General features: G+C 35.3%; 1 protein-coding gene across 4 annotated transcripts in view; it reads right to left on the bottom strand.

The window, feature by feature from the left end:
* The window catches only part of BBS9 (Bardet-Biedl syndrome 9), a 328501-nt gene that overhangs the window by 163741 nt on the left and 146278 nt on the right, over nucleotides 1-18482 (bottom strand). For all 4 annotated transcript variants that reach the window (XM_076330847.1, XM_076330846.1, XM_076330849.1 and 1 more), the window contains one exon: nucleotides 9960-10142. In XM_076330847.1, coding sequence (XP_076186962.1) covers nucleotides 9960-10142 — 183 coding nt within the window. The remainder of the gene's footprint in view (nucleotides 1-9959; nucleotides 10143-18482) is intronic.

Genomic DNA, 18482 nt, shown 5'->3' with positions numbered 1-18482 from the left:
ACTTTAAATCAAGATCTGCCAAAACCTCCTTCTATAATGTCTTCAGGTATGGAAAGAAAGCTGAAAAGGCACATAGCTTAGAAATCAAAATAGTGTTTTTAAAACTATCTTATAGAATATGCAGTATTTGTCTTTTAGGAATGGTGCTCCTAAACTAATATTTTACTAAAGATCTTCTGGAAAAATCATAATGTAGAAGAGTAGTATTAAAGCAGTGGGTGTTTCAGGAAACCAGCAAATTGAGCATTACTAAACAAAGGTTCTGAAAGCTGCGTTCCATCACGATGATGACCTCTACCTTTCAAGATTTTAATATATTTTTCAAGTCCAATTCAGAAGAAAGTCCTGCTCACAGAAACAAATTATGATTATTAGCAGTTGCAGAGTTTCATGTATTAATGAAACAACTGATAACACAATTAGAGAGTGTATCACCTGTAAGAAAGCAGAACTCCTCCAGGTGGGGATCATAGTCATAATATTTCTACAGCTGCCTAACTCTTTCATGCTTTTGGGTTTAGTAATTTGCTCTCAAGAAAGTGCATGCTTCACCAAAACATGATATATCAGGATGACTATAGATGGTGGTTTTATTAGCTTTTCCATTAAAATTTAATTAACCTCTGATTATTGTAGCCAAATTTCCACACAGGCTGTGTCCTTTAGGATCAGACGTTCTTCATTTCAGTCTTCACAGAAAGACTTTCAAAATTAGGTTAGAATTAGGTCAGAATTAGACTACAATTAGATCAGTAGTTTTCTTCTTGACAAGTAATGTATCTACATTGCCCAACTCTTTCAAATTGTCTCGTATCTCAGAATCGGAGCAATACAGTGTGTCCTAACACCTGTTTTTTATTATTTTATTTCTGGACAACAGTGAAAATTATGACGATCTTTAAGGCAGAGTGAGTGAGAAGCAGAGAAGAGGGCATGTTTTTCAACAGATAAATTCTAACTATCTAATTGTACAGTTACTCCTCTAGTAATACTTGTTTGTTGTAAAACAAATACATACTGTCTGGAATCATGAAAGTTCACACACACCATGGGTTTCTGTAGAAGCCATTCCTGAATCCTGAATTTTTGAGGTTTTTTTGTCATCTTAATTTTCTTTTTAACTTGACTTCGTACAATCCTCGGTCCCTTTCTGGGAACTGATGAAAGAAACTCCTGTATGCACTACATGAATGGAGTGGTTTGGCTGCTTTGTTGCCAGCTTCAGAGGTCTGTTGTTTGGCTTTTTAGCACTGAAATCATCTAACACTTCATCTTTCTTTTACTCAAGAACTTTTCACCAGTTAGCTAGGAAAACTGAGGTGCTGTTTGGATTTTGCAGACGCTGTCAAAGCTGTCTGCAGGCATGCAAACACATCAGGAGTCATGCATCTTGCTGAAGGATGCTATACATCCAATAGCAGGTCTGTCATACATGAGGTCTATAACTTCAATGAGGTTCAGCAAGGTGATTTTTGATATGGGGAAGAGAAATCAGACCTTGTTATACTTGGTCTGATATACTTTTGTATACTAAAAAAAGCTTCTTGAGACATCTCACTGCATCTCAGCCCATATTTTATTTTCATATCAGTGATACTCTTGGGGAGGAACTTCTCTTACTATAATATCATTTATTAGGTTACCAATATAAGATGCTATGAAAGCCTGACAAATGAGTTTGTGTTTCCAAAAGCTATGAAATATGGAACCACACCCACTCAAATATTTTAGCTCTGAAAAAAATACAACTTGACAAAAAGTTTGTTTCCTATTTAAATTCTCACAGTATTTTAGATCTACTCACCACTAACTTTAAACTCAGCTCCATTGCTTCAAACCGTGGAATTTCTATTCTCCCAAAATGCACAGGTGAGGACAATGATGATAGTGGCAAACTGGACTTGCACGTTTACTTGGATAGCCAACTTCCAAGCTTATGCTAGAACTACTGTTTTTTTGCTTGGGACAGTAGCTTGGGCAAAGATCATTAACTCCTCCATTGTTTGTACAGCCTCATTTTATGACCAAATGCCTGTTTTACTTTTGAGGTATCAAAACCATGTTTTGGCTATAACAAACTCTCGCTTCATTGAAAAAGCCAGAAAAAAATGGCGAAAGAAATCACGCAATCTTTATGTTACTTTAATTTGAACTGGCCTGTCCTAATGTAAAGTGAGTCTATCACCGCCTGGGCAGATAGGAGAGAATACTGGTGTATCATTCTTAATCTAGGAATTAAGATAAAGCATCTTACCATTAACTAAAAGGAAAAACTTCCATCTGAAAAAATGGCTACTCTGAAAATCATGGTAAAAAAGCCAGTGATTTTTTTTTCTGGGATCTTTTAACAGGATGAAAGATTGACATGACATCTTCTCACACTACCTAGCAATATCTTTGTAAATTCCAGTAGACAGACTATACAACAACACAATATGTGAAAAATAGCTATAGTTTATCTAATAATGTCCAAAAAATGCTACATTATGATTGCAATTTAGAACCAAGAGCAACCATCACAAATTCAAAACAAAAAGCAGTAATACCAACAACTGGTTCCCCCCCTTCACCCCCCCAAGAACAAAGATTGGATGGTTTGGTGATTAGATCTTGATATACCCTCTCAGAAACATTTCTGACTGTCAGATGTGAGCAAAATGATGAATTTAGCTGCATATCATTAAGTCATATGTTCAATATAAATAGTGAGCTTCATAAAATTATTGGGAGTATCTCTATCTTATTTTCTCAGAAAATGCCATGATACATGGTTGGCTTTTTTTAATCACATACTAACATAGTATTACAGTATTTAGAATAGAAGTATCATAGCTTTGAACTGGTGTGAGACAATCAGAAGATAAAACCAACAGTAAATATGCAACTTTTCAGTCTATAAACCCTGGCCTATTATATAATATAAAGGCCATACTCTGATGATGCTGAAACTGGTAAGTTTTTTCAGTATATAAGTAATTCCAGTGGAATTTTGCCATCAATCATAAATCACGTAATATTTCTAAAACACTAGAAAGAGTCTGCAGATCTTTCAATTAGGACACAATATCAAGGGAATTCTCCACTGACAATCAGCTTCTTTAAAAGAAACAGCCCAAAAGAAGGAGTCACTGATTATGCGTATTGAGCGTTAAGACCTTTTGGTGAACAACATTGCCGTAATCACTGTAATGCATCACTCGTCATTAAGCAGTTTAGATGACCACTGATCTGAACTCCTAGTATGCAGCACACATTCAGTAATTACTACTACACGAAAATATTTTAGCTTCTCTTCATACCTGAACTAGACAGATTACACTACCCTAACAAAGAGAAAGTTTAGAGGTCCCCATCACAATATTAGATAGAGAAAGATGTCTGATAACAGAAGCTTATTTAATCTATCAAACAAAGGGTATGTCTCTTGGGAGAACTGCAATACTTTGTAGGATATCCAAGTTAGTTTTAAAGAAGGTAATATATGCTGGAGGCAAACTAATCACAGCAGAACACAGTTCTGCCTTGACTAATTTACACCAAGAAATAAAATCCCTGAGTAGGCTTCTGCTCACAACAGAGACAGCCCACTGAAGATTAACTTCAGTATCTCTAATACTGGCAGAATAAATAAGGTGATAGCTCAAGTTAAATACAAAATTAATTATCAAAACTTTTTTTAAAAATACATCTAACCAACAGATATGTCAGATTCTCCATTACCATAAGGTTTATACCAAGGCTGAGTGCTTGTTCTGAGCTTGATAACAAGTTCCAGGGAATTAAATTAAACAGGACAAGAATACAAAGATTCTTTCTGTCCTTAGAACTTTTACAATTCATAATGCATCTCAAAACCTGTTTCTGCATAATTTTGTTTAAACTAATTTTATGCCATCTGGAAGAAAAAGAGAAAGCTTTCTTTTCTGAAAAGCAGTACCATTACCAACCACCAGAAGTGAGCCTTTTAAAAAAATAAAAATCTTATGTCCCCTTCTTACCAGCCACTGCAAAAACTGCAAATGACAAAAAAATTTGAAAATACAATTGGGCATAGCTTCTTCTGCTAGTCCTTTACAGTGGGAAGCATCAGATAAAGATATGTTCTAGATTTTCATTAATACACAAAAGGTTTAAACAGACCACACTAAGCCTTTCTTTCCCAGACCAACAAAACATTGGCACTTTTCTATTCTACCCACAGAATTCACTGTGAAGAATCACATTAATTCAGCTACAGATGAATATCACTAGATAGTGCTGTAACTTGCCTCCAACTTGCTATGTTTGCCATAACCCACTGTCTTCTCGGTAAATAAAGTTAACTGCAGGAAGAGCATGATTCACAAACATTTAAAGGAACTGAGATAGTGCTTAAAGTAGTGGCGAGACCACCACCTCGCTTTTCAAATTCCCTCCTTCCCCCAAATTACCACAAACATTTGATCTTTCGTTTCTAGACATTATAAAATTGACAAGTAATCAATCAGTTTGAAACCCTGCTTTTAAGGGATCACAAATAAAAGTAAAGTATAAACAGTTACACATCACTTTGCAGTAACATAGTGGCTTTACAACCACCTGTCCTTCTCTCCACCTGCTCTAGTTGTCTCTGGTGTCCTCTGGTCCTCTTGAAAGCAGGCTAGCAGGCAGATTGCTGAAGAAAAGAGTTTAACTTCCACATCAAAACATAAAATCAAAGAAGTCTGGGGTACTTGAGCCATGCTCTTACTTCTCTTATTCTCCAGCTGGGTCACATACACATGCCTGAGCAAAGGGCATTGACAGGATCCAGGCACCACTAGAATCATAGAATAGCATCATAGAATCATTTCGGTTGGAAAAGGCCTTTAAGATCATCAAGTCCAACTGTTAACCTAGCACTACTCCATTTTTATCCTCTCTCCCTCGTACTGGACCTTCCCTACCCAGGGAGGAGTGGGAATCTCATTCCTTCACCTTCATCTTTCCCTCACTTGACAATCTTATGCTGCCCTAAACCAAAACTGAACTTCAGACTGAGGCTGACCTTTTTTACTGAAAAATGATGTTTTTTACCAGGAAAATCTTAAAGCTCCTTCCTTTTATTTTGGTGATTAAAGGTTTAAAACCCACTAGTTTTTTTTTTCCACTTCTACTGGACTTAGATGCTTGACTGTACCAGAAGAGTCTTTCTGAATGGTTCTGTTGCATGGCCTTGATTCAAATAGGAGGAAGACTTGTTTATTAGTTTTGATTTCTGAAAAAAGATAGTTAGCATTATTTAATATAAAGTATTTTTCCCAGCTGGAAAAAAGGCAACAAATTTCACGTGCTTCTCCCTTTAAAACTTATTTTCAACTGTATTATCCATCTTGTTTCTAGAAAGAAGAAGAAGGGGGGGGGGAATAATGTATCTGCTATGAATTTGTCTGTTCACAGAAATAAAGAATACAACTGTATGGAAAAATGGTTCTAAGTTACCACTTGTCACTGCTGACTGTCTTGTGGTGGGTTTGGGTTTTTTTGTTGGGTTTTGGGGTTTTTTGTTTTTGTTTAAGAAATTTAAAAAGTATTTACAAAATACCACAAGATAATTTGTACTGGCCTATGGCAAACAATAAAATATAAAATATTTCAGCCTATTTTAAAATATTTCAGTCTGTTACACAGTTGGAGCTTTGCATTTAAAAAGTGGTTAAAACAACAAGTATGGAAAATATAAGACACAAAAAAATAATTCCAGATATATTTTACTATGATTAAGACCTAGGTTGGATTATACTCTAACTAATTACAAGAATTAGTGAAAAATGACAATTTACAATAAATTCTAAGAATTAGGGTTCATTAAAATTACTTTCGCTAAAGATGTAATTATTAGCTCAAAGCTTCAACAGTACTAAACATTAATGGAAAAATGCAAGAAAAAGTTGGCTACTGTCAATCTTGACATAATTAAGCCTCCTGGAATTACAGAAATAACCTTATCTTTAACCTTGAGAACTTTCACTCAGTAAAGGATTCTTTCCACAAAAGGGTATTTTTCTATGTTACTCAGGAACCCTACAGTAAAACCCATCTGCTATCATGCATAAAACCTAGCAGGCTATCTAGTCTTTCCCAAGTGCCTGATCTTTTCTTTTCCTGGTGATTTACATTCAGATCACCTTCTTACAGAAAGCACCGACACTTTTCATAGTAACTCCTATGACTCTTACCAGGCACTTCATGATTTTCTTGTGACACCATCTCTTTTTCATCATTGCCTCAAAGTATATTTTTCTGCTTTATCTAATCAACACTGTAAAGTAGTAAATTTATAGTCACTAACTTAAGTTAATTACACTAGATCAGAGAGTCACTTAAAAATATGCATTTTACCTTCAGGCATTTTTTTTTCTTCCAAATTACAACTTCAGTAAGAAATTAAGATCGAATACAGACATTTACTTGGTTGGTACAATTCCAAACATAAATAAAAGGAGATGAAAATGTACTTCCTTGATGCCAGTTTATAGCTGTTACTATTAACTATAGTATCACAAATGTGACTATAACAAGAAAAGGATGATTCTGAGCAATGAAGCACCTGTATGTCATTATTTGGTAACATCATGAGAACTATGAAAATATTTATTCTTCAGTAAAGTTACTATTGATGGCTATACTGCTGAGGGCCCTCCATCAGTCCTAAAGTTAGAATGTTAGTATTGACAGACATTTTTTCCCTTCGTAATATCTTAAACAAAGAAAGCATTAATAGCTTAATGATCAGACGTATGAGCCATCAGTCAATCCAGACACCATGCACCCATTATATCAAAACTATCCCGTGTAGCATGAACCCTTTGAACCCTTTAAATTAGTCTAGACAAATTCCCTCCTTTCCCAAAAGAATTTCCTATTGTAAACATATGCTTTATCACAAACTCAGCGTTTTTCAAATATCTTTTTTCATCCAGATAACTCAGCTTAGTAAAGTGTAATCACTGAAAAACACCCCTTAAAATGTTCCTTGCTTTTTTCATTTTTCAGACTTCATAGTACTTCAAATTCTTGTCACTCCCTGTTATAAGCTAATAACAAATATGCTAGTCTTGCAGAACACCAACTCTCCTGAAAAGAGTGAATTGCATAATAAAATCTCTGATACATCATTAATATTATTATGGTGATCATGGATTCTTTTGTCTCCAAAAGCACTCTAAAATAGTTTTCTACCATATATTTCAACAGATAGCAAAACATAGGACTCAGAACCAGTATACATTTTAAAGTATAGTTTGCATGGAGCTGTAACACTATGCCCTGAAATACTGACAATATATACTTCTGTATTTTGAATATGGGTTTACTTTTAGTCCCACAGTAACAAAGTACATTGGGACAAAACTGCACCTAACTTCTGTGTGAATAAGATTAACTTTTATCCAGTTTTGGCATCACTTTCTTAATGGTTTCACTAGCAGAAGGATTAGCTCATTTATCCCACTGGTCAAAAGCAGAGACCTGAGAGATCTCATTCAATTTCTGGTGTTATACTTCTCAGACTGTGCAGAATTCACAAAAGAATAAATGAAAAAGGGGAATGATCTTGTATTTCCAATAATTTTCCAAAAGAGCAACCCCTTTAGTCAGTTTAATCAAAGCAATACTATTTAGGTGCTAGTTAGAAGTTTACTGCTGGAAATAAAATATGATGCCAAATATCTGTTATTCCCAGAAAATGTGCAAATTTGCAGTATTACTTCCACTATATCTTTGCCGACAAGAAAAACCAAATTTTACATGTTCTTAGACAAAAGTTTGCAGCAACAGAAACCATTTAGCAGTCTGAGAAAAAATTGGTAACAATGGGAGCACAAAACACCACTTTTGTATTTGCTAAATATCTAACTGGAGTGATTGCCAGGTCTAGTAAACAAGGTGCAATCTGTTCTAAATGGAATGGCATGTATGAGAATAATGTTGATGTTATGGTCAGAGAAGCATTTCTTTTTACGGTAACAGTATATTCTAAACATTTCCCTTTTATTAAAAGAACACTTCCATAGTTTAAAGCTCACAAGGCAGAAAATATTCTGGAGATGTAGACTGCATCCAAACTGTCTTATAACACGTTCCCTCCAAAAAAAATACAACAAACCATTGTGCAGAATTGTTTGAAGAGTAAATAAAAATTCTTCAGTGTACTTTCTTTCACCAGCGTTCCACTCAACCGCTTGCAAGGAAACCTGAACGCTAGCTAGGAGCTTCTGTCTGTAAGTACCATTGGTATGTCAGAAGATTTCCCCCTTCCCTCCCTAAACTTCTCCTTAAATTACATTCAGATTTCTGTGGTACCATAACAACTTCAATATGGCATGTATTTCAGTATTTTGTAAAGGTTTCATTTCCATTTCCACCTCCAGTTACTGTTGGTTTACATTTTTCACCCTGGCTGCTCTGCAGGATGTACATCCTTACAATATTTATGTGACGTCTTACAGCTTTAACGTGGAATATTGTTAACTACTATATCAAAACCACGTCAAGATATATGGTGAAGTGATATCCTGTATTATAGGATAAGCAACAGATTTCACCATGTTTTATCAAAACATGTGTCAAAGCAACGCAATTCCTGATGGCAAAATAAAAGTGAGTCATGCAAAAAATGGTTGTTTGGGCTTTTATGAGATTCGTATGAACTTTCTTTCAATTCCATTCATGGGAATGCATACTCCTCAGTTGTGCAGCTTGATTTTTCAAGTTTAAATGAGGAAAAAAGTCCAAAACAAATCTCAACAAAACTGTTTTGCTTTGCCTGCTACAGGTCAATATAATGTAAAATGCCAAATCACTTTTTCCCCCCCAGGCAGAGATTGCAGATGATCCTAGATTCACTTGGAACCCAGCCCAAGCTTTCTAAATGGCCACAAACCATTCTAAGCATGCTGGGTATGTACCAAGATCTGGACTCACTGTACATTGCAAAAACCCTGTGCAGAGCATGAAAATTAAAATTAATGTGTACTTAGATAATTCTTTTTTTTTATTCTGTAGAAGTAATTTGTGAAAGGTTATGCAGCATACTTTATAGTTCAGATACCTAAAAGAAACTGTTGAGACATATTAATGTAAGAGTTTATATCTCTTCTAACTGTGGCACACTATCTTTAAGTACTTTATTCTAGAACCCAGTAAAAAGGCTGGACTTGAAACTAACTGGAGATCAACTCTAGTTGTTTTAAGTTTAGAACATGCCTTAATTCAACTAAAGCAGTGTTTAGCTGGGGACCTTAGGCAAGGAAAGAATACAGCATTATCTTTCTTTACAGACCATTCTCCAAATTTTGCACACAATCTCACATAGTCACACTCACTAAATCAGAGCAGAATTTGCAAGATATCTACACAATGCAGGACTATCTAGAGCATGGTTTGGAGAATACAAGTACATTATCTACTCACAATATTTCCTCTGTATAACTTTCATCCATTATATAAACCAATGTGCAAACACTGAAGACAAAGTATGGCAAATGCTTAATAGATTAAATATACTGTATTACTGTGTGTACATGTCTATATTTTATAGTTCTATTGGAATGTGTGCATGTGAGTACACACGTACATATATCATACAGCATTTATATTAGAGTCATCACAAAATTGGGGCTATTCTGTTCGTGCTAACAACTGGACAGAAGCGAAAACCAGCTAAACTTATGTGAGACCCTCCTACTTCGCTTGATAAGGAAGAATTAAGTGAAGTTAACTGGTATCATCCATATCTTCTAATGAAACATTCTATAATCTACTCCTACTTTCCCACTTTCCTGTGAAATCAATGTAGTTAGCATCAAACACCTACTTAATAAGGCTACTAAATCACTTCAAAGGACAGTCTTCAACAAAGTACATGGGGAAATAAGTAAATTTAAGTGCTTACAGCTATGTCAATGAGCATTTTTCGAACAGCTCTCACAGATTCTTACCAGTTCTTGTGTATCTTCTGCTAATGGCAAAAACGTAGCTTCCAGAATAGCAACTTGATCAGTGCTGAGCTTCTGCCACAGGCTAATCAGCATAATCACCAGATGGGTGGCACTTTTCAACTTTGTGAATGCCTGGAACATGTTGGCTTGATTTTCTTCTGCTGCATCTGCTAGAGCTATTACCTGCAAAAATTACAAACGTCTGTTAAGTATAATTTTACCATCCGTGAACACTCAACACTGAAATTACCTTTGGCACACTCTTGTTTTCCTTTAGAAGATCCTGAGGAATTCTGTTTTCCATAAACACAAACCACAGAGTATTAAATGAGTTACCATTTATCTAGATTTTTCTTTTGCATACCCAAGGCAATTTCAAGTCCATATGGCAACAGGATTAATCTATCTAGTACAATCAGTGTAGAAAGGATTCTGTTTAGAGCATATTCTTAAGGCATTCCTGAAATCGATCCTCATCGTATCACATAATACATGATAGCAAACTAACTTTCAGGTTTATACCACACAAGACACTAAGCTCTATATGACCAGCAAGCCTACTGTGTTAATCAAAAACAATACAGTGATTTTATGCAATTAAAAATGCAATATATAATTATTTCCACATGAACATAACTGCCATCTGTTATTTTATTAACTCTCAGGTCTCTCCATGCTTTGCACTAGTTGCTTAAGCTTTTATGCCAAAATGTAAACATTATGGATCATGTATATGAAGGCAATACCACTTTAACTGCCAGACATTATGAAAGAATTTTCAAAATAAAATAAAATGGCAGGTTCACTTCTTGTAAGATGGTAAGATAGTTTTGCTGAGTACTTCAAGATGGGGAAAAACAGAAGAGCTATTATATGATATTCTACTCAGTTCAGAAATAACTTGTCATTGTATATAATATTGTCCACGCACAGCATTACAAAAATTGGTATTTTGAAAAAGATTGCTATAAATGCCTTCTTTCTTGAAATACAATGTTTAGACATTTTCCATCACTGGTGAAAAATGAAGATGACAGTGATTTCAATACACAATTGCCATCATTTCAATATGGCAATAAGAGGTTTTCCACGGTATTTGCACTGAAGTACTTCAACTAAAGGAAAGGAACAGAGGTTAGGGGTTTATCCTGGGGGGCACAACTTAACAAGACCTGTTCTCATGAATGCCACTACATCTTCATGTTGCCTGAATAATACTTGGCTTACAGCAGCGCTGATTATCTTCACTGTCATTTAAATCAACACAAAGCACCTCCCTCAACCACTTTTTCCTTCTGTTTGTTTATCTGCAAAATGGGGTAATAGGTGCTTGACTGGTGTTGTGAAAAGCCTCACAGAAATGCAGTTAAAGTGTAATTAGTATTACAACAGAATTTACAAAGTAAAACTTGCAGAGCTTGATCCATTAACATTTGGCAACAGCAGGAAAACGAAAATACTATACGATTCATCTTCAGCCGGGAAACAAAGCCAACCAGCTGTTAGCATTTGGTGGAGGAAAACTATTTTTAATCTTCAACACTGGCATTAGAGATATGTGCACGTTCCCTCCAAGCTCCCATGTGACTGGGAAGATAAAGAAAACAGAATTTTAGGGAACTATAAATATGAAACATTTCAAACAAAACGTGTTGATAGCTTTTGTTTTAGATTTTAAAATGTAATGTTTCCAAATAAAATGGAGAACCCGCAGGACACTCCTGAGTCCAAACACTACATAAATCAGAGCCAAGTAACAAAACAAAACAAAAAAAAAAGCCCAGCTAATCATGAGAAGGAGAAGTGAGAAATTAATCCCAAATAGTGAAAACCAACATGACATACTTTGGTTAGAGGAGAGTAACAGTATCACAGACATGTCACCTGATGTAATCGTGCCCGCATTCAGTTTGCTCAGACCAAAGCCCTGATGTTCTTCACACCTCATGTTCTACACAGGGTGGTGTTCCACATTGCAGTTACTTTTCAACAGTTACGGGTGACAAAGCTACATGACAAACACAACATTAGGTAGTACCCTACATCAGTTGCATCTGACTGCTGTAACCAGTAACTGTATGTACTACAAAGTTTCATCTTTCTGAGGAGACAAGCAACAACAGTAAAGTTCTCCTCAGTCTAACAGTGGCCTTCAGATATCTAATCACCTTTTCTGTCCAATGTGCATTTGAGAATTTTGGGAAGAAAAATATGCGAAGATGAATTTAACACGCTTATGACATTCATCATTATGCTTCCTATAATATCATTACTGGATGGGATAGTGCAATGGATAAATTCAGAATTCCTGGAATTTGGAATAAAGGCAAGCTAGCTGAATCCTATGATGGATAATGCTCAGCTAATATCAATTTTGCGGAAGAAGCAGGAAAATACACTTGCACTTGTGTGACAACTACCTGAACCCCACTTACACAACAAAGGTAAAGGACACCTTCTAGACTGAGTCATTAATGAAATTCTAGGCAGTCTCTCACTCTGTACTATATTTCAACTTACACTGTACTGTATAGCTCAGAAGCATAAATCGCATAGAGAGAAGTAACTGACATGGTCTTTTACCTTAAGGATCCTTCATGTCAGAATTTGCCTTCTTTCCATTTTATAACCATGAACAAAGGAGTTGCTCAAAGTTCATAGCCTATGAAAACATAGGCTATAGATGCAAAACAAATATCCCAGTACTCCCAAACAATACCTAATATACCAAGTCTAGAAGCTATTTTGAAAGCAGCTTCATAAAAAAACCCTAAGAAGTACAACTGTTAAAAAAGTTTGTCTTTATTACAAAATTCTACGGTTCTAACGCACAATAATACAAGACAAATATTATACCAGCAACAGGCATAAGTTTCTAAAGGAGAGGTGCAGTCTTGGAGTGTTGCAGGTCACTGAAACATATAGCAATTAAATCTTTACATGGCTGCATATATACAAGTTCTACTTTACATTTGCAGAGAAACCAAAGAGGGGAAAAAAAATTCTAAGTACTAATTATTCTGCTAGTAGATGAAGTGACCTAATATAGCTTTCTGAGCTCTGGAATATCCAGTATAATGCAATATGAATTACCACACGATAAGGTAGGCACACACAGTCATGGTAGTTTTAAAAAAGCCTATACCACAGACAGAAAAAAGGTTGTCAAAACAGCACCCTTTCAGATATGCTGAGAACTGCAAGCCAAAGCAACGCAAAGCAACAAAGCAGCTGGAAGGGACTAAAGATACTTCGACGATACATTGTCCCACAGTAAATACTTAATATGAGGGGGAAAAAAGAAATCTCTCCTCACAGAGGAAGATTACTCTAAACATCTCCCAGGACATCAGCTATAAATTTTAGAAGTGTTCTGGGGTTCTTCATTCAAACACTTGCAGAATTTAAGGATGAGTAAGTTCTAAAAACATGACATTCATATTTTTAATTATTTTATTTTCACCTGAACATTATCTCTAACTGTATTTTACAATAGTTGAGGGAAATAAAGAATCCATACCCTTTGCAAACTGAGATCCTAGTCTCTTCAGACTCAGTCAGGGTTTCTCCGTAACTTCCCAACTGTATCTTCAATTCTCAGAGTAGTTGTTCAATCTGTTTAGTTAAGATCTATTTTATCATCTTTCTAAACAGATATAAAATTTAAAAAAAAGGAAATCTCTCCCTGTCTCACTTTTTCACAAGGTAGGTGGAAAAAGATATTGCAACTGGCAGTCCCAAGTGTTGCTTAGATGCAAAGATTTTTAGACCAACTGGAAACTAAACATAAAAAGTCCGTCTTTATTGCACAAGGCCTATCATTGCCTGTTTAACATTTTTCTCTCTCCTTCATTAATATCACAAAGCTTTCAAACAAAGAAAACTAAAAATAAGTTTTCCAAACTTTCTTCCTAAAAGCAATGGAAGAAAGGAAAGTGGCTGATGCAGGAAAGATTTAAGAGGTACTGGAACAGGTCGAAAGTACAGTATTGAATATATATTTGTACAACTGATCAAAACTTGCTTTTCATTTACATCCTTTTTTGTTTAAATTTTTCTGACCAAATTCTTGCTCTGTTCCAATACACCCACCTCCAGCAAAGTACAGGCCAGTTAAGTTATTAATGAAAGCATGTTGTAAAAAGAAAAGAAAGAAGAGAAAAACTATTTTCTAAATTAAGATCATAGTTATGATTTTTACTAAATTTCATATTCACAGTTGCAAAGGTAGAGCTGAAATCCAGATGTATTTTTATAATCTTGAGAACTTCACCCCTCAACACTATTACCAGGATTTGACTGCAATAATTTCCAAGCATAGAGCATTTCTCATGTTTTCAGCCTTAAGTGTTCAAGCAGAAAGATTCTCTCCGTGCTTATTTCTGCTAAGCAGACCTTATAAGATGTCAAGCATTTGAAAACTGTAAACTAATGGTGATTCAAGTTTTAAAAACAATCAGATTTCTCCATTATTAGTGCTTACTTCAAGATATTTTTAGGGCATTGTTTAATATCCAGCAATAACTTCAAAATTACTAATCCCTCTTGAAAAAGGCTTGCAACATACCCACTCTTGTATATTCAGACAAGTTCCTTGGGTCAATAATGAATATCACTCTCCCAGGCTTATTCCAATAATACAAAAAAATACAAACACAATTGCAAAAACACAAAATGCCTTCTTATTAGCTGGCTAGGAAGTTGAAGAAGACTTTGAAAAAATAAAGGGCAAGAAATGAGTATGAAGTTCCAAGGAGCTTTCTTTTGAGTTGGTAGTATATTTTCTTGGAGTCCCTAACACCATTGGGACTGAAGAGTCTCACAGGTTTTATGCCATATTCTAAAATGGAGAACAGGAAATGTGACTGACAATTTGTTTTTCTTTTTTTAAAACAGCCAAGAAAAACATAACTGTCCACCACTGGTGAAACTTTAGCCAACTAGCCTTAGTCTCACCTAGTTCTATCACACTGGGTTCAGCTTCTACTAAAGTTGAAGTATCTTCATTTTTAGCAAAAATGAAGTTTGAAGAGAGCAGAAGTTTGGCGTTTAAGGAATACAGTATCTGTTTACATTTGATCCATAGCACTTAGGAGCAAGTCTTCTATGCAAAATTTGTTAAAATATGAAAAATAACATCAGAAATGTAATTATTCCGAAATGGACATGGGGTGATGAATTATCAAGACTATTATGTAATTTAATCCATAATCAAAGCCTTTATACCTGGTTTCAAAAGAGCCATTCTGTACCCAGTTATACAAGCAAATACAGAAATCACAAGCTCACAGGTCTCTTCTGGCAATTATTCTTATGGAATAATTAATTGCAAGGTAGTTAAGTGATCCGACCCCTTCCAACTATTTTTAAATAAATTTAGATCTTCATAAAGCAGGATTTTAATGCATATAAAGCAGAAAAAAAATAGAGAGCTGAGAAATGCTAGGATTACTGCTTGTTCATTCCTATTGCAACAGGACATTTACTACTACTCTATTTCACCCTTTCCCACATTCACTCATTTTAGAGAAGGAAATACAACTCAGTTACTAAATCTATAACAAGATCTAACAGAATATTTTTTGTGGTTTTAAGAAGTCTCCATCACATAACCTAGTTCACATAGAACATGTAAGCATTTAAAGTCAAGTATTTTTCTCCTTACAAGCCCCTTTGTTTACCTTGCACACATGGCATGCAGCTACATACAAACACTAAGACACCAGCAAAGCAAACCTTTAAAACAGATAAGACAACATAAGTGACAATATCAATTTAATTAATAAAAACCTAAATATCCCATATTGTGGGGGTAATTTTTTTTTCTTTACAGGCAATTCTCAAATTAGTTTACAAAGTAACAAAACAGTGATTAGCAGCCTGATTCCCTGTGCACACCATCTCACTCAACAACCATTGTGCACACAGCTTTTGACAGGTGACTAATGCTTTATGGAATGCAGGCAAAGATATCCATGTCAGAGAGTGATCTTTATCAAACACTCCGTCACCAGAAAGAATAATCATGTCACTCTCGCAAGGGAGCACTTCTAAACACTGTGGCATTCCCACAGCGCTGCAATGGGTACGTGAGAGCACACATTGGGATTAAGTACCTCAGGCCACAATTACCTGACCCTTATAAAAAAGCCTCGGCTAGTGCTAACCATGACCACAGTTTTTAGAACTAGGCCCACCATGATGACAACAAAGCATCAGTTCACTACACACCAAATACTCAACTTTCAAGTGAAGCTCAACATGACCTCCAGCTGAGAAGACAGCAGAGATGAAAGATGTTGCAGGATGACGACCCATGCTTTATCTGGATGCACCCAGCTACCTCCTGAAATTCTATTGCCTCACTTGATGAACGTGAAATTATTGATCATCACAAGTAATTACTATAGCAATCTGTGCCTCTGGAAACAAGAACAGCCAGACTAAGGAAATACTCAAGGTTGCAAGGGAAGTTGTGTGGTTTTGTTTTCTTCTATGTTATTTCCACAACAGAATTATCATTAACAGCTCTAACACACCTTTCTAAATTGGAATTTGCCACGAAGCAGTATTGTCTACAAAGCACAACACAGGTTACAGGTTAAGATGGCAGTCAACTCAAACACTCTATAAGAGCCAAATGCACGTACTGTTTAAATTCAGAATCCTCTTTTGAGACTTCACATGTGTCAAAGCTGTGCCTTACCTCCACAAACCAAAGTGATAGTGGATTATTATTATTATTATGGAGAGTCACACTGCATCATTTATTTTATTTTGTTTTAAGAACTAGTGACAATGATGTTAGTAAGAAAATATTTTGGGATAAAGTAACTATCATTTCAGCTATACAGAGACATAGTAGTATGAATATGGTCAGTTCAAAAGGAAAAAGAGATCTCTACCCTTTTCATTTTTCCTCTTTAGAACACTCAATAAGAAAACAGGCTATTACTTCGCCTTCACAAGTCTCTCTTCCCCCAGCTTTTATCTATACCACTATACTCTAACCAGAAATTTTTTTAATATTATTGCAAAATACTTAGTGGGTTCAGAACCCCGGGCACCTGAGTGCATTATCCAAAAGTACTTGATTGTTAATACATTTAAAACCAAATTAAAAAACTGATAGATGTCACCCTGCTCCATAGGAAACTTCTATTCTGTCTGGACTAAGTATTTAAACAAGCTATGCCAGCAAAATCCAAGCATGAAGACCACCTGGTTAGCTCTACTTTAAATGGGTACAATCTAATTAATGAAGCAGATTGATATTCCTGTAAGTCTAAACATGCAGTTCTTCATATGCATAAATCAATTTTGAAAATTTTTCTGTCTTAGCAATACTAATGTAGTGGCAAAAAACTGCTTGTTTGCATCACTGTTGCCAGGTTACTTGCTTTATTTAAACACATATTAGTGTTTTATACTGCTGCCTATCGCTATCTGAGCTTCCTTGTTTAAATCCACAGTAACAGAAAAGAATTCCTGTTGTCTCTAGTGTTCCGTCTGTGGAAATAATTACAGTTAAGATTATTTTAACTTGATTGACATACTTTTCTGTATTTGCTTGTTTTTTTTTTTAAAGGGGTTTAGCATTTTTGAGAAGCCAGATAAATTAATATGGTCAATAGGAAGAATACATAGAAGAAAATTATTTAAACAGCTGACACTTGACCTCCTCTTGATAGCCTATCCACAAGTAAATATTGCAGCCACAAATAAATTTTGCATGTGAGTGGCTGCTTGTTAATTGGTACAACTATTAAATACCAAGATGGGGCAAAAAAAAAAAAAAAAAAAAAATCTTTCTTGAAGGAAGGCTACAAACATATTCCAAAATACATATGATACTTTCTGATGCATTTAGAAGCAAGTTCTACTTTATAAAATCCAAATTTAAAAGCGGATTTATAGAATTAGTAGCTTATCTGTCTGAAATACCATCTGTTACAAATTACACAAAACCCAAGAAGCCAGTGAGTTACAATGAATCCTTTACTTACTCCTTCAAAACAAAAGTTCCATTTAAGCATAGGGATGTGCTAAATAACGCACAGATATGTCACAGAATCTCTGATAGTCAATGAATATTGAAGACAGAGTTTCACTGTGAAGCTGTGGTTGAATTGGCAGCAATGTATAAAAAAAGTACAGCCAAACATTAGCTAAATGGAGACACAGAGATGGAGAGCTTGGTTTATATCACCAAATATATGGTATTATGTAATGACGACCAAAAAAATTTTACAAAGGAATAAATTTTAAACAGTGAAGTTGCATGCTTTGTATATTAAAATAAGCTGTGAACCTAAACCAACAGTTTAAAAAATTACAGGGGCCTTGTCCTGCAAATTTCTAATTGTATTTCAGTCCAATGGGACCCATGGATGGCCAGGAAATCAAGAGAGACCCATTAGATCCTACTTTTGCCAAGTGAAGCTCAATGGGTAAAATCAAGGATTTGCTAACTCCAGTGGGAAGGGTGCATTGATTCAGTAAAGGCAGGATTTCATCCTATTG

This window comes from Aptenodytes patagonicus, chromosome 2 (assembly GCF_965638725.1).
Source record: "Aptenodytes patagonicus chromosome 2, bAptPat1.pri.cur, whole genome shotgun sequence".
NCBI lineage: Eukaryota > Metazoa > Chordata > Aves > Sphenisciformes > Spheniscidae > Aptenodytes > Aptenodytes patagonicus.
The sequence above is the reverse complement of the archived record's forward strand: the minus strand, read 5'-3'. Positions and strand labels throughout refer to the sequence as shown.